The 11,875-nt window shown below is 38.5% G+C and overlaps 3 protein-coding genes across 4 annotated transcripts in view; 1 reads left to right on the top strand and 2 right to left on the bottom strand.

Moving 5' to 3' along the window:
• stc2b (stanniocalcin 2b) overlaps positions 1-664 on the bottom strand; it is a 9,773-nt gene extending 9,109 nt beyond the window's left edge. Inside the window, exon 1 of the mRNA XM_015046018.1 lies at positions 389-664. Within this exon, the coding sequence (XP_014901504.1) occupies positions 389-521 (133 nt within the window). The 5' untranslated portion in view covers positions 522-664. The remainder of the gene's footprint in view (positions 1-388) is intronic.
• A 4,403-nt stretch (positions 665-5,067) lies between these two features.
• Positions 5,068-6,751, bottom strand: bod1 (biorientation of chromosomes in cell division 1). The gene is made up of 3 exons (XM_015046020.1): positions 6,474-6,751; positions 6,215-6,339; positions 5,068-5,689 (listed from the first exon to the last, which is right to left on the bottom strand). Exons 1-3 carry the CDS (start codon positions 6,621-6,623, stop codon positions 5,476-5,478), a joined length of 489 nt encoding a protein of 162 aa, XP_014901506.1. The 5' UTR covers positions 6,624-6,751; the 3' UTR covers positions 5,068-5,475.
• On the top strand, positions 6,498-11,349 carry htatsf1 (HIV-1 Tat specific factor 1). Of its 2 annotated transcripts, none has more exons than XM_015046016.1 (10): positions 6,498-6,581; positions 7,519-7,683; positions 8,495-8,729; positions 8,851-8,898; positions 8,985-9,139; positions 9,384-9,547; positions 9,768-9,864; positions 9,951-10,040; positions 10,128-10,265; positions 10,957-11,349. In XM_015046016.1, the coding sequence occupies exons 1-10, from the start codon at positions 6,537-6,539 to the stop codon at positions 11,197-11,199; spliced, it is 1,380 nt and encodes a 459-aa protein (XP_014901502.1). In that variant the 5' UTR covers positions 6,498-6,536; the 3' UTR covers positions 11,200-11,349. The 2 variants fall into 2 exon arrangements, with proteins under 2 accessions (XP_014901502.1, XP_014901503.1); XM_015046017.1 differs by lacking the exon at positions 6,498-6,581 and adding an exon at positions 6,849-7,052.
• Positions 11,350-11,875: the final 526 nt, after the last annotated feature.

The following is an 11,875-nucleotide window of genomic DNA, read 5'->3' as shown; positions in this document are numbered from 1 at the left end:
GGTAAATGACTTATTTTCATATTTTGTGTTGCAATCTTCAATGCTTAAACACAAGTACTTGTTAAAAAGACTTTTCTGTCTATGTCTGGTTGAGGTTTTAGTTAAAATACAGCCGGTTGTGGTGCAGTGGAGACACCTGGTGTAGAGGGAACGATCCTGGGCAGGATGGAGTCACTGAAGCCCGGAGCTGAATATAAAGAGCCAGTCTAAGGTTTCAGATCCCTGGTTGCTCACTGACTTAGCAGTCACATCATTTTAAAGCAGGAGAAGCTATGATAATGAGCACATGGATCAGAGAGCACTTCATGCACATCAAGAAGCAGCATTCAAATGGCAAATCCAAAGGTGAACATTTTCACTAAAATATAACTTCGCGGTGTGAACTCACCTGTGCTCTGAAGGGAGAGGCGCTTTTTGACTTGGCTCCCTTGTTTCTCCAGGATATGATCATGCAGCTCCATGGCCAGCAGATGATTACAGCCCAGCAGCAGAAACATCGCAGCAGACACATTCACCATCATCTTTTATTGTTATTATTATTATTATTTTCCCGATAGCTTTACTAGACTGTGTTTGTTTGCAGGAGTGTGGTCAGTTTAGTGCGGCAGAGAAACGCGGGTATATGAACCCGCAGGAGCGCCGCGCGTTCACCGGACTGAACGGAGCATGCGTCTTCGCCAATCACAGCGCAGCACCGTGAACGCGCAGCACATGTAGAGTCGAGAGTTTATCATGTTATCAGTAAATGAACCACAGTGGGCAAAATGCATCCCATATAATTGTCCATCACACTTTTAACCTGCTAAATGGATGATGATGATGACAAAAAGGCAGAATAAAAATACATATTAATGATTCCCGAAAAGTGAAATTCTTCTGACATCACGCACTGTGGGGGAGCGTGAAGGTCAAACATTCAAAACCACTTTGAATGAGGGTTTACAGCTGCTCTCCAAGCCGGAAGGATACGTGCACAAAGAAACGTAGGACTAGCAGAGAGGTAACGCTTGATGGTGTATGGCAGGCCGATTTTACATATCATTAAGTCACACTCTTATTTATGGCAATAATACTTGATTGTCAAATAAGAAGTTAAATGACACAAATCTAAAATCTAATTGTTGGAACATAATGGATAAATGAGATAGAATTCAGAACTTTTAAGATTAAGTTCAGGTTAAGATATGTTTTTATAACACTTGATGGCAGGACAAGATGTATCGCAAATATCAACAAATGATTTCTTCCTCATCAAAAATCCTTCCAGACACTTTGCAGTTTCTATGAAGATTTAAAGCTGTTTACTCAGAAACTTTTCACCTCCTCTGTTTCATCCCAGCAAGTTATTCACAGGCCCGCTAGAGGGAAACTGGCTCCCCGGTCAGCATAGTGATGTATGGTTTGCCAGGTGTAGGATTTGCAAGAATAAAGAACACTCAAAAATAGTTTCAGATGAGACGATAAAAGAGGGTGAAACTAATGATTTCAGTTTGAAGCATTTACTCAGCCAACAACAAGATCATTACACAGTTCAACCAACACCTAAAGCAGATTATCTGCTTTGTGCTGGTGTTGATGCTGCACGAGAACTCCTGTGTCCTTTGCTGCCAGCTGTATTTTTCTTTAATAAACTCACAGCTGCGCGGGATAACGCTGTCTCCACTTGTGATTTATGAATGATCAGTGGGAGCTCAGAGGTGGTTCGTTTCTGCAGCTTTCTGCCGGGCTAACAGCAGCATAGCTCTGGATAAAGATGGACAAGAGGAGCCAACATTTTAAATCTCTAAATTTATTTTTCATTCTTGCTGTGCAACAATAAGTTTGGTTTGGCTTTGAATCACCACCTGGTTATCAGGAATAATTTTGAAGCAGCTCCCAGTCTCTGTCAACTATTGCTTTTTTAAACCTATAACAAATAAAACATTGCAGTGATATCTCAGTTCAGTGTTAATATCTGATCTTACAAGCTTAAACTTGCTGTATAATTCTGTGACTGACTTGTAAAACAGGTGATAACAGAGCTCAGCAGATAGCTTGGTTAAACTAAGCTTAACCAGCCACTTATGCCCAGAAGTAGAAATAATTTAGGCTTTTCTGTTCAATTAAATTAAATTATACCATGTTACGCAATTTTGTTTTAAAATCCAGGGCTCAGCAGACATGACTTTTATTCTGAGAGCTATTGGTGCCACACAGGTCACGAATATTGCCAACAATAAACAGTCATTTATATAACACTCTGCTTCGTGGTGAAGATTTATGTCAATGCCACTTTGATTTATGTCACACTTTATATCAACAAGGCCAGCACCAAAGTGCTAAAAGCAAGCACACAAAACATTGATAGATATTTTTCACCAAAGCAAAGCATAAAGCCCAAAACCAGACTCAAATTATCAATTTTACCAAGAATCAAAGGCCAGTGAGTAGAAGTGAGTCTTAAGGAGTGTTTTTAAAAAAATAATCTATACTTTGAGCAGATCTAATGTAAAAAGGTTCCAGAGATTAGTGCATTTAGGTTAGTACTGTATTCTTCATATTAAATGTCAGTGTTACCTTCTTGTAAACAGCAGAAATGAGCTGTAACATACAGAAGCAATCGAGACCAACTCTAAAACCATCAGCAAATTATCAGATGTTATGACTGCAATCTCCCTCCCACACCATGTTTATTTGTCTGTCCTGTTTTGTCTTGTTTCTTTCTTTCTTTTTTTCTTGCCTTATGTTAACTCAGATTTTACAATCTTGCTTTTTGTTTTGCGTTTTCCTTTTTCCAGCCATGGAATCTGATGTTTGGTTTACAGAAAAGGGACTTATCACCAACTGCTATCAGCTACGAGAACCAAACAAATACGTCATCTTACTCTTCTGCTACTTCATCTTCACTAAATGTAGTCCAAGGACAAACACATGTGTGTATGTTTGTATCTGTGTGTTGCAGTGAGAGGTCAAGGTAGTGGGACAGAGTGTGTTTATGTCTGTGTTCATTCAGGGGCCCAGTTGGGGAAAAACATTTCTTTTTTGCTTGTTCCATCTCGTCCCTCTTCAAAACAAAATCCCACAGCTTCATTCAAACAACCTTTCAACGACCTCTCACTGAACACACACTGCTAAGTAGTATATGAATGCAGTGAGACTCTGCAAACAGTGCACATGTGTGGCCTTCCTGTCCTCCCACATGCTGCTATAATGAGAGCAGCGCTCCAGCTCCAGTCTCTGTATGTTTGTGCAGACGCTGAAGAGACTCACAAGTATCTGCTCTGTATCTAAGGAGGAAGATCTGCAGTAACATTTTGCTGTATGATCAAATGCAGAATTAAACATACTTACACATGATGATTTAACAGTTTAGATATTACAAAGAGAAAAAATATAACATCAGCAGTACCATTAGAATGATATATATTTACTTTACAAAAGTATTTATGGTCTTTGAACTTTTAACATTTTGTCATGTCAAAGCCCCAAACTTCAATATATTTTATAGCACTTTTATGAGATAGACTGACAAGAAGCAGCACATAATTATAAAATGGAGTCTTGGTTTTCAAAAATTTTTATAAAAACATTTTTTTAGTTATCTGTATTCAGCCTCCCTTTACTCTAATACCCATAAATAAAATCCAGTAGAACAATTGCCTTCTGAAGTCACCTAACTATGGCACTTGTGTGTAATTTAATACTTTTATAAATACATGGCTTTAAATATCTAATGAAGCATTTTTCAATACATTTTCTAAAAGTGGAATGATGATACCATAACTCCAAACCCACCCAGATAAGGAGAGATAGAAATAATCCATAAAGCAGCAAAGATAACTTGTGTTATCTTACAACCCAAGTTGAAGCTAATAACACTGTTGTGTAAGGATCTAACATATTACTCAAAATCAAGAAAATCTTCATTCATAAGAGTAGTCTTCATCTAACAACCCCATGTTTTTCAAAAAAATTGGGTTTTCATTTAAAAATATATTTCTTAATTGCATCCATATAGCATGTTCAAATTGAGTAAAATCTATTTTGCATTTCACAACAGCCTCTGTAGATATGGTTCTTCATTTTCTATTGCATCTTGTTTATTTTTATCCCATTTTATTTCCATATTACATTCATCTGAAACTATAGCTGGAAATCTGCATGAAGCAACAACTGAATGGATTTAAAGCTAAAAAGACATTGTGTATGTCACTGCATATTTATGCTAGTGAAATCTGGAGAATTGATTTGGCAGGATATTATCCATGATTATCAGTCGTTGACTGTCTCTATGATATTATAAAACAAAGCACAATATCGCCACCTAGTGTAAAACTTAATTACGTTCTAAGCCAGAAAAGTGAATGGAGTGCATTTTTGTTAAGTTTTTTTTCCTTCTCATGGATAATCATGAGGAGGAACGTTTAAAATAAAGAGATGAGTATAGAAAGATGTTCAGGTTCTTATTTTACCTGTTACTCCAACAATCTGACAAGTTTGGAGGTGGAACAATAAAATGCAGAGCCACATTTTCTCAGTACATTTGATCAATACTACAAGCTAAATCCAAAGAGCAAAAGAAAACATGAGGCACTGTAATGAGAAATGTCCACACTTGGATAAAGAAGGTAATGTCTGTATGACTTTGAAACTGTTTTCTTAATAATCTTTTTATTCTCATTATCCAAACAGCAAAACAATCACATTTTGTCTGCATCAATGCTCCTACATGGCTAGAAAATGCCTCAAAGCAGCAGTATGTAACTTTTAAAGAATGTTTTTCCATATTTGTTAAAACTGTCTCCATGCATTGACAGTTTAATATGAGACAGATAATCTGTGAAAAGATCAACTCCCTCCCTGAGCTGTCTGAAGAAATGCATGACCCCGGTCAAAAACAACCAACAGCAAGAGAGTGATTAACAGCACTAAGACCCTCCTCTTTCCTCTGATTGGTTGTTTTTTACTTAGTGGTGTAGCTAGTGCTGGGCAGTTAGTACTGGGAGCACTGGGAGAAGGCAGAAGAATTAGATTTTTTTTCATAGATTATCCGTCTTATACTGTCATGACATAATTTTAACAAATATGTAAAAATGTTTTATATTTTTTAATAAAAGTTACATATTGCAGTGTTAACATACAATCTGAGTTGCTCAGATTTGGAAAAACTATATATACACATACAGTCAAAAATATGTGTAATTTCACATAAAGATTGTACTAGAAAAGAAAACAAAAAAACAGAAAATCCAAAAGGCAGAGCAGAAGCACTTGCATCATACAGCCTTTTTAGCTGCAGCTGTGTGCAGTCATAAAACCTTTTTATTAAACTCCTCATCCTTTAATGGCTCCATGCCGCAACTTTCAACGCAGTTTTACAGATTCACCATCCAGCAACGTCCAGTATGTGCATCTTCAGCAAGAAAGGGAGATTTCTTAACTCCATTTCAAAACCAATGCTGTCCTTTCAATTTAAATCAGCTTGTAGAGAGCCTCTCAGGGGGTTTTGGGGCCGGAGACACCAGGGGGCTCCTGAGATTCCGTTGGTTCACATGGCGCAGGATTCAGACTTGAGCTGCTCTCTTCTTTCCCGTCTAAGGAGAGGAATTCATGAACGGCGGTCTCTATTTGAGGCCTGAATGTGTGGTTCATCTTGGGATCCACGACCTGAGTTATTATTCTGTCCACGCCAGACTCCAGCATACCTGATCTAAAAGGAAAGAGGAGAACTTATTTAGAGATAGTCAAACATGTTCTGTTACAATCCAATAGCGTCCTGTACAGATGTTCGGAGAAATAAGTTGACCGGAAGATCAAAAACAGAAAAATAATATTTTTTCCCCTGATCAGTGAACATAACATGTTCTATCCATTCACAGCACTCATCAGTGTTGTGAAGAGTTAGGTAATAACTAGTTACATCTACTCAGTTGCATTTATTTGAGTAACTTTTTTGAAAAAAATGTACTTTTAGGAGTATTTTTACTACGTTGTACTTTTAAGTTTTACTTGAGTAATTTTATTATGAAGTGTCGCTGCTCTTACTTGAGTAAACTTTGTTCAAACTTGAGAAAGTTAGACAGTTTATGACATAGATGAGGGATTTCTAAACTGTTTTTGTAATTTTCTATTCGATTAGGAAGAGAGACTGATGAAGAACATTCAATACTGCAAAACAGATCTGTGCTCATTATTGAGCTAGTAAATAAATTAGAGTATTTTCTGTACAACTCACTGAACAACACTTTGCCTGAGTCCGTTTCTCATCTGGTTCTTATTGATGGACGGGTTCCACTCCTGCGTACTCAGGTGCGACGACACAAAGTTGTCAACTTTTTGCCGCAGGTTCTGGTAGGCGGGCTGAAAACGATTGCAACAAAACTCGGTTAGATCATTCAGAAGAGGTGCAAACAAGGCCATTTTGAAATCAATGCCATGTTTTATATTCACCAAAGTTATAACAAAGAATCTGTCTAAGCAAAGAGGCTGGATACCTTCGTGTCGACATCAGCTAAACAGTCCCGGCGAAATTCGTCAAAAAGCCCTCGGTTCTTCAGATGCTCCACAATCATAGCGATGAGCTGCGGATCTCCGGGAGGAAGGTTGGCTGGATTGACGTTAATATTACCGCTGTTCTCTGCCATTACTAACCAGTTTTGTTTACCTGTTAGCAAGCTAACTGAACTGCTACCGTTTGACGTACAACGAAGTGTGCGCTCGATTAATATCTATCGCTGAGCCGCGGGTGGAGTCGTTGCACGTTTTGGGATCAGTTTAGAACAACAGGTAGGTGAAATAATACAAATCGAACGTGTATTAGCTTTTGGCACATGCGCATTTGGACTCTGACCTCGGAAACGTTTCATTCAAGCGTCGTCGCGCAATGAGTACAAACGCGAGCTGGGAGTAAAAATTTAGTTCGTTTGGCAATAAAATATACATTTTATTATTTTTTTCTCAGTGCACTTAAAACAACTGAGTTATACCAGTAACGACATCTCATCGGGGGGATTTATTATCTTGTTTTTTGTAACAACTGGAGTGAAGAGTGCTTTGACTATTTGTTTTTAAAGGTAACCGTTAGCTAAATCGGCTAACACGATCCATTTTACTCTTGTTGATCATAGATAATGAAACATAAACAAGTAAATAATCCCAATGTCAAGCAATTTATTACAATAGTGTTAGAAAGAATTTGATAATGTCATGCTTTTACTTGTATAAAACTGCCATTTAGCTCACTTAATTTGCTTAAAATAGACTTTTATGACTTAGTCGTTTATGAATGTCTGTCTTGTTGGCTTGTGATAGGATATGGTATGGACTTCACTTTATACTCTTTTCCAAGTAAATATAAAGAATGTATTCTAAAACGACTAAATGTCCCTCTTCACTTTCTTCTATGTTTTTTTTTACTCTATTGCATTCGCAATTATTTGAAGTCCTTTTGAAAACTAATATTATGAATAATATTATGAACTAATATTATGGGCGTGCAAACTGAGCTGTGTGATCTAACATCTCCCTCTCTGGCTTCAGATGAGCGGGGAATCGGATGCCAACAAGGAGTTTGTGGAGCAGCTGCGAATGCAGGAGCTGTACGGACAGAGAAATGCAGACGGCTCGGATCCGTACACCTACACTGATCCAGTGGACGGGACTGTGTATGACTGGGACCATGAAAAAAAAGCCTGGTTCCCCAAGGTACGACCTGTGTGTCTGCACTGAAAGATTGAGTGGAGTTTGACTTTATGGGACGTAATAAAAAAAAAAAAGTTATACACAAAGAAAATACAGTTAAACCAAAAGAACATTATACATTAAGATTATGTTTGATGCTGTTTTGCTGCACTCTTCGTTTCAGTTCTCCGTTATTGACAATTTGAAGTCATATTTAGTGCCCTTTTTGTTGATTTTGTAATATAAAGTCAACTATCCCCAAAGTTTTACACATTACTTTTTTATACTAGTCCAAATGGGCATGGGTATGAGATTTGGAACATTTTTGATGGCTTTTGTGTGGGTTTTAAATTGACGTGACAAAAAAAATTACATGATCTAATATGGAGGCATATTGTAATGTGTCTGCTCTATCTGCTTTACAAAACATTTTTAACCACTGATTAATATGTTGATTTGTCTTTGCAGTAGTCTGAATACTTATTGCTTTTTTATTTTTAGGTTAAAGAAATTACGTCATGTTGTTAATTTTTGTTTGAATTTATTGTGAGATCGTAAAACTGTACTTTGGTGTTTTATTAGCGGAGGACTCTCATACCAACCCATGTCAGCCTCATAATATCATAATATTTTTTCTATTGCAAACCATCAGAAATAGATCTACACCAAAAGTGATAAAAGATTAAACATGTAAAAGCACTGAATGCTCATGTCTTTGGCGTTTTCTTTAATTTCTTTGTTTCTCAAAATGCTACTTTGAGTATTTGAAATTCTCCACAAAACATTTTGCCTCAGATTTCTTTTAGTGTTAAGCAGGTCTGCCTTGTTTCTCTAGATAACAGAGGACTTCATCGCAGCCTACCAGGCGAACTACGGCTTTACTGAGGAAGGAGATCCAGGTGCCAAGAACGTGGCGCAGAGCGGTTCTGAACCTGTGGCTCCGGAATCGAACAGCAAGCTGCCAGAAAAGGAGAAATCAGCCAATCCTGCCCCATCTCCTGCCACGGAGCAGCAAGAGAGCTCTGCTAAAGAAGCCAAGCAGAAAGGGGAGAAAAGGAAAGCAGAGCCAGGTACAGCCTGCTGACTTCCCCAGCTTACACTGAGATAAAACTGTTATTTTTAGTTATTTTGCTTGTCTTTTGATCAGAATCACTTCTTGTTTTAAAAGAACATTTTTCCCTGTAATTGTAGGATGGTTTGATATCGAAGAGGACAAAAACACAAATGTCTATGTATCAGGTTGGTACCTTCAAATATAGAGCTGCTATCTCTGTTTGCTGTCACTTTCGTGCTCTAACCTTCGGCCTTTTCTTCTTCCTCCTCAGGTCTGCCTCTCGATATCAGCCCTGATGAGTTTGCCGAGCTGATGTCCAAGTGCGGCATCGTGATGCGGGACCCCATCACCGAAGAGTACAAAGTGAAACTGTACAAGGACAAAGACGGGAACCTGAAAGGCGATGGCCTCTGCTGCTACCTCAAGGTTAGTCTGTGCATCTCTATCTACGCTTGTTCATGTAAAGTAAAGCTCACCCTGCAGCACAAAGATGTTTTTTAACTGTTACAATCAATAAAAAGCAGAACAAAATCTGTACAACTGGTTGATACTTATTCAGTAAAAAAAATACATGGAGCTCATTGTTTCTGGTTCGCTGGTCAATACAGTTAATGTACAGTGATGTGTTGGTCCTTTAACACCCAACTTTTCTGTTAATCTGTGTCTGCAGAAAGAGTCGGTGGCTCTGGCTGTACGTCTGATCGATGAGTCAGAGGTCAGAGGTTATAAACTCCATGTGGAAGCAGCTCGCTTTGAGCTAAAGGGCCAGTATGATGCCAGCAAGAAGAAGAAGAAAAGCAAAGATTACAGAAAAAAGCTGCACCAGCAACAGAAGTAAATTCAATCGTTCTCTTTATTGAACTTCTTGCATTGAGAGTCTGCATTTTGGTGCTCTGCGTCAGTTCGGCTGATATTATAGCACTTTTAACCGTAGAATATTTAAATATTAGAGTTAGTGAGTTTTAGTATGTTAGCATATTATATCTGTGCACATTTACTGTAAGCATTCTTAGATAAATCCAGGATGACTTGAGTTCTTGTTTGGTCCAAACAGACAGCTGGACTGGAGGCCCGAGAAGCAAGGAGAACTCAGGAAGAGGCACGAAAAAGTTGTCATCATCAGAAACATGTTTCATCCCAGTGACTTTGAGGTGCAGAAAATAAATACTTTCACACACTCACATATATGTTCCTTTGTTATTGAGTTTGTTGGAAACATGTCTGCGGTCTGTTTCAGGAAGACCCGCTGGTGCTGAATGAGTACCGCGACGATCTACGGACAGAGTGTGAGAAGTTTGGTGAAGTCAAGAAAGTCATCCTGTTTGATGTGAGTTTCATCAATAGTTTAAAGCTTTGGATTAATTCAGTCATACAGAAAAACAAAAACAGTGGTCACAGAGTGTTTTTGGTGCAGAGACATCCGGACGGTGTTGCCTCCGTCGCGTTTAAGGAACCGGAACAAGCCGATGCTTGTATTCTCTCATTTAACGGCCGCTGGTTTGGAGGACGGCAGCTGTCTGCGCAGCTCTGGGACGGAACCACAGACTATCAGGTCAGATTTGACATTTTTCATCACTTTTATCACACCTTTTGTGTTATAGAAGAGTTTTTATCATAATTCTCATTTTTCATATAAAATGCTATTTTTCATTTTCTTTTGTCTTTTCAAATAATCGGATCTTGATCATGTTGTGTCTGCAGCAGTTTGAATATTTGACAGCTGTGAGATTTTTTCATGTTGACATCAGAGCCTTGCAAATAGTTGAACCTCTCCACAATTTGCCACATTACAAATATACATTTTGCTTTACATTTTGCAATGGAACAATACAAAGTAATGCATAGGTGTAAAGTGGTTTGTTTTGTTTTGAGCCCCCTTTACTCTGCTTCCTCCAAATAAAGCCCATTGCAGCAAACTGTCTTAGTAGCTACCTCTTTGCACATTACCCAGTATCATTCTGGGACAGCAGCTGATCAGATTTGATGGATGCAGAGAAATCTTGGAAGATAAGCTGTGGCTGTGAAAGAGTTAAGAATGGGGAAGAGATTCTTTTAAATGTCCTTTTCATCCAATCTGTTACATTGTTGGCAAGACGCTGCAGTCTGTCTGATAAATCTTTGTTCATTTTTGTTCATTCTTATAAAAAAAGCAACTGAAAAAAATCCCAGATGAATAGAAAAACACACGTTGAGGACTGAGATGAACGTTTTGCTCTGATGGATTCGGTGTCGTGTTTATGCAGGTTGAAGAGACGTCGCGTGAGCGCGAGGAGCGGCTCAAAGGTTGGTCTACGTTCTTGGACGGAGCAGATAAGGAAATGCAGAAAAACAGCAGCGACAAACCAGCAGAGAGCAACACAGAACCCAGCGAGTCCACCAGCGCCACAGAACCCCAGCAAACAGAACCGCAGTCCTCAGAGCAACAGGAGGAACGAGTGGACTCCACTGATAGCAGCCTGGTAGGAAGTGATAACGAGGACGCCTAGGCTCTGACGTCTTCATTTCCCAGGGAAACACTGAGGTAGTCCTGCTCTGAAGGGAAGCGTGGCAACGTTTGCTGCTGAAGAAACTCTGATGTGGACAGTTTTAGCTGTTTTGTAATGTAGAAAAATAAAAATAATATTTTTTCTGCCCTATTTTCATCATTTCTGTTTTCACTTGTAGAGATTTTCTTTTAATTTTAGTGTGGTTTGTATATATTTGTGAATTTAAATATCAGTAACCAAAACCTCACACCAGCTTAGCATCGCCCTTGTGTTTGCAGTGATGCATGATGTGAGTAAAAAGAAAAACAGTAAGTGTGTGCGTACCTTCAGGACTTCTTGAAAAATCTCAGAAGAACATCACAGGAATTCGTGATCATGCCAAAAACATGGTTCTCATTGTATCGCCCCCACTTACACAAGTGAAGATATAAAGAGGGACTGTTAGCTTGGTGAGGATTTATCACATGCAGCACATCTGGCCTGAATTAAAGCTCTAACACAAAGCACACATCTAAATAAATGCTTTGTTTGGTCTAAAACAGAAACAGATCTGTGTTGGTTTTTTTATTTTATGGAAGAAATTTAAAATCAGCACTTCAGCTGTTTTGAACGACTGCAAGGCTTCAGAAATGAACGTCGATTATTTAACCAAATCACTGAATGACTACAACTTTTC

The sequence above is a fragment of the Poecilia latipinna genome, unplaced genomic scaffold (genome assembly GCF_001443285.1).
Source record: "Poecilia latipinna isolate Pla-1442-1.1 unplaced genomic scaffold, P_latipinna-1.0 Scaffold761, whole genome shotgun sequence".
NCBI classification, from domain to species: domain Eukaryota; kingdom Metazoa; phylum Chordata; class Actinopteri; order Cyprinodontiformes; family Poeciliidae; genus Poecilia; species Poecilia latipinna.
Note: the sequence above shows the minus strand (reverse complement) of the source record. Positions and strands in the feature narration are given on the sequence as shown.

Bases quoted from the DNA above. Each gene is read 5' to 3' on its own strand.
- htatsf1 (XM_015046016.1), top strand. From the start codon at position 6,537: ATGCTCCACAATCATAGCGATGAGCTGCGGATCTCCGGGAGGAAG. The intron at 8,730-8,850 runs GTACAGCCTGCT...CTGTAATTGTAG, and splicing joins GAAAAGGAAAGCAGAGCCAG to GATGGTTTGATATCGAAGAG. The intron at 10,266-10,956 runs GTCAGATTTGAC...GTGTTTATGCAG, and splicing joins ACGGAACCACAGACTATCAG to GTTGAAGAGACGTCGCGTGA.
- bod1 (XM_015046020.1), bottom strand. From the start codon at position 6,623: ATGGCAGAGAACAGCGGTAATATTAACGTCAATCCAGCCAACCTTCCT. The intron at 6,340-6,473 runs GTATCCAGCCTC...AATCGTTTTCAG, and splicing joins TAGCTGATGTCGACACGAAG to CCCGCCTACCAGAACCTGCG. The intron at 5,690-6,214 runs GTGAGTTGTACA...CTTTCCTTTTAG, and splicing joins CTCAGGCAAAGTGTTGTTCA to ATCAGGTATGCTGGAGTCTG.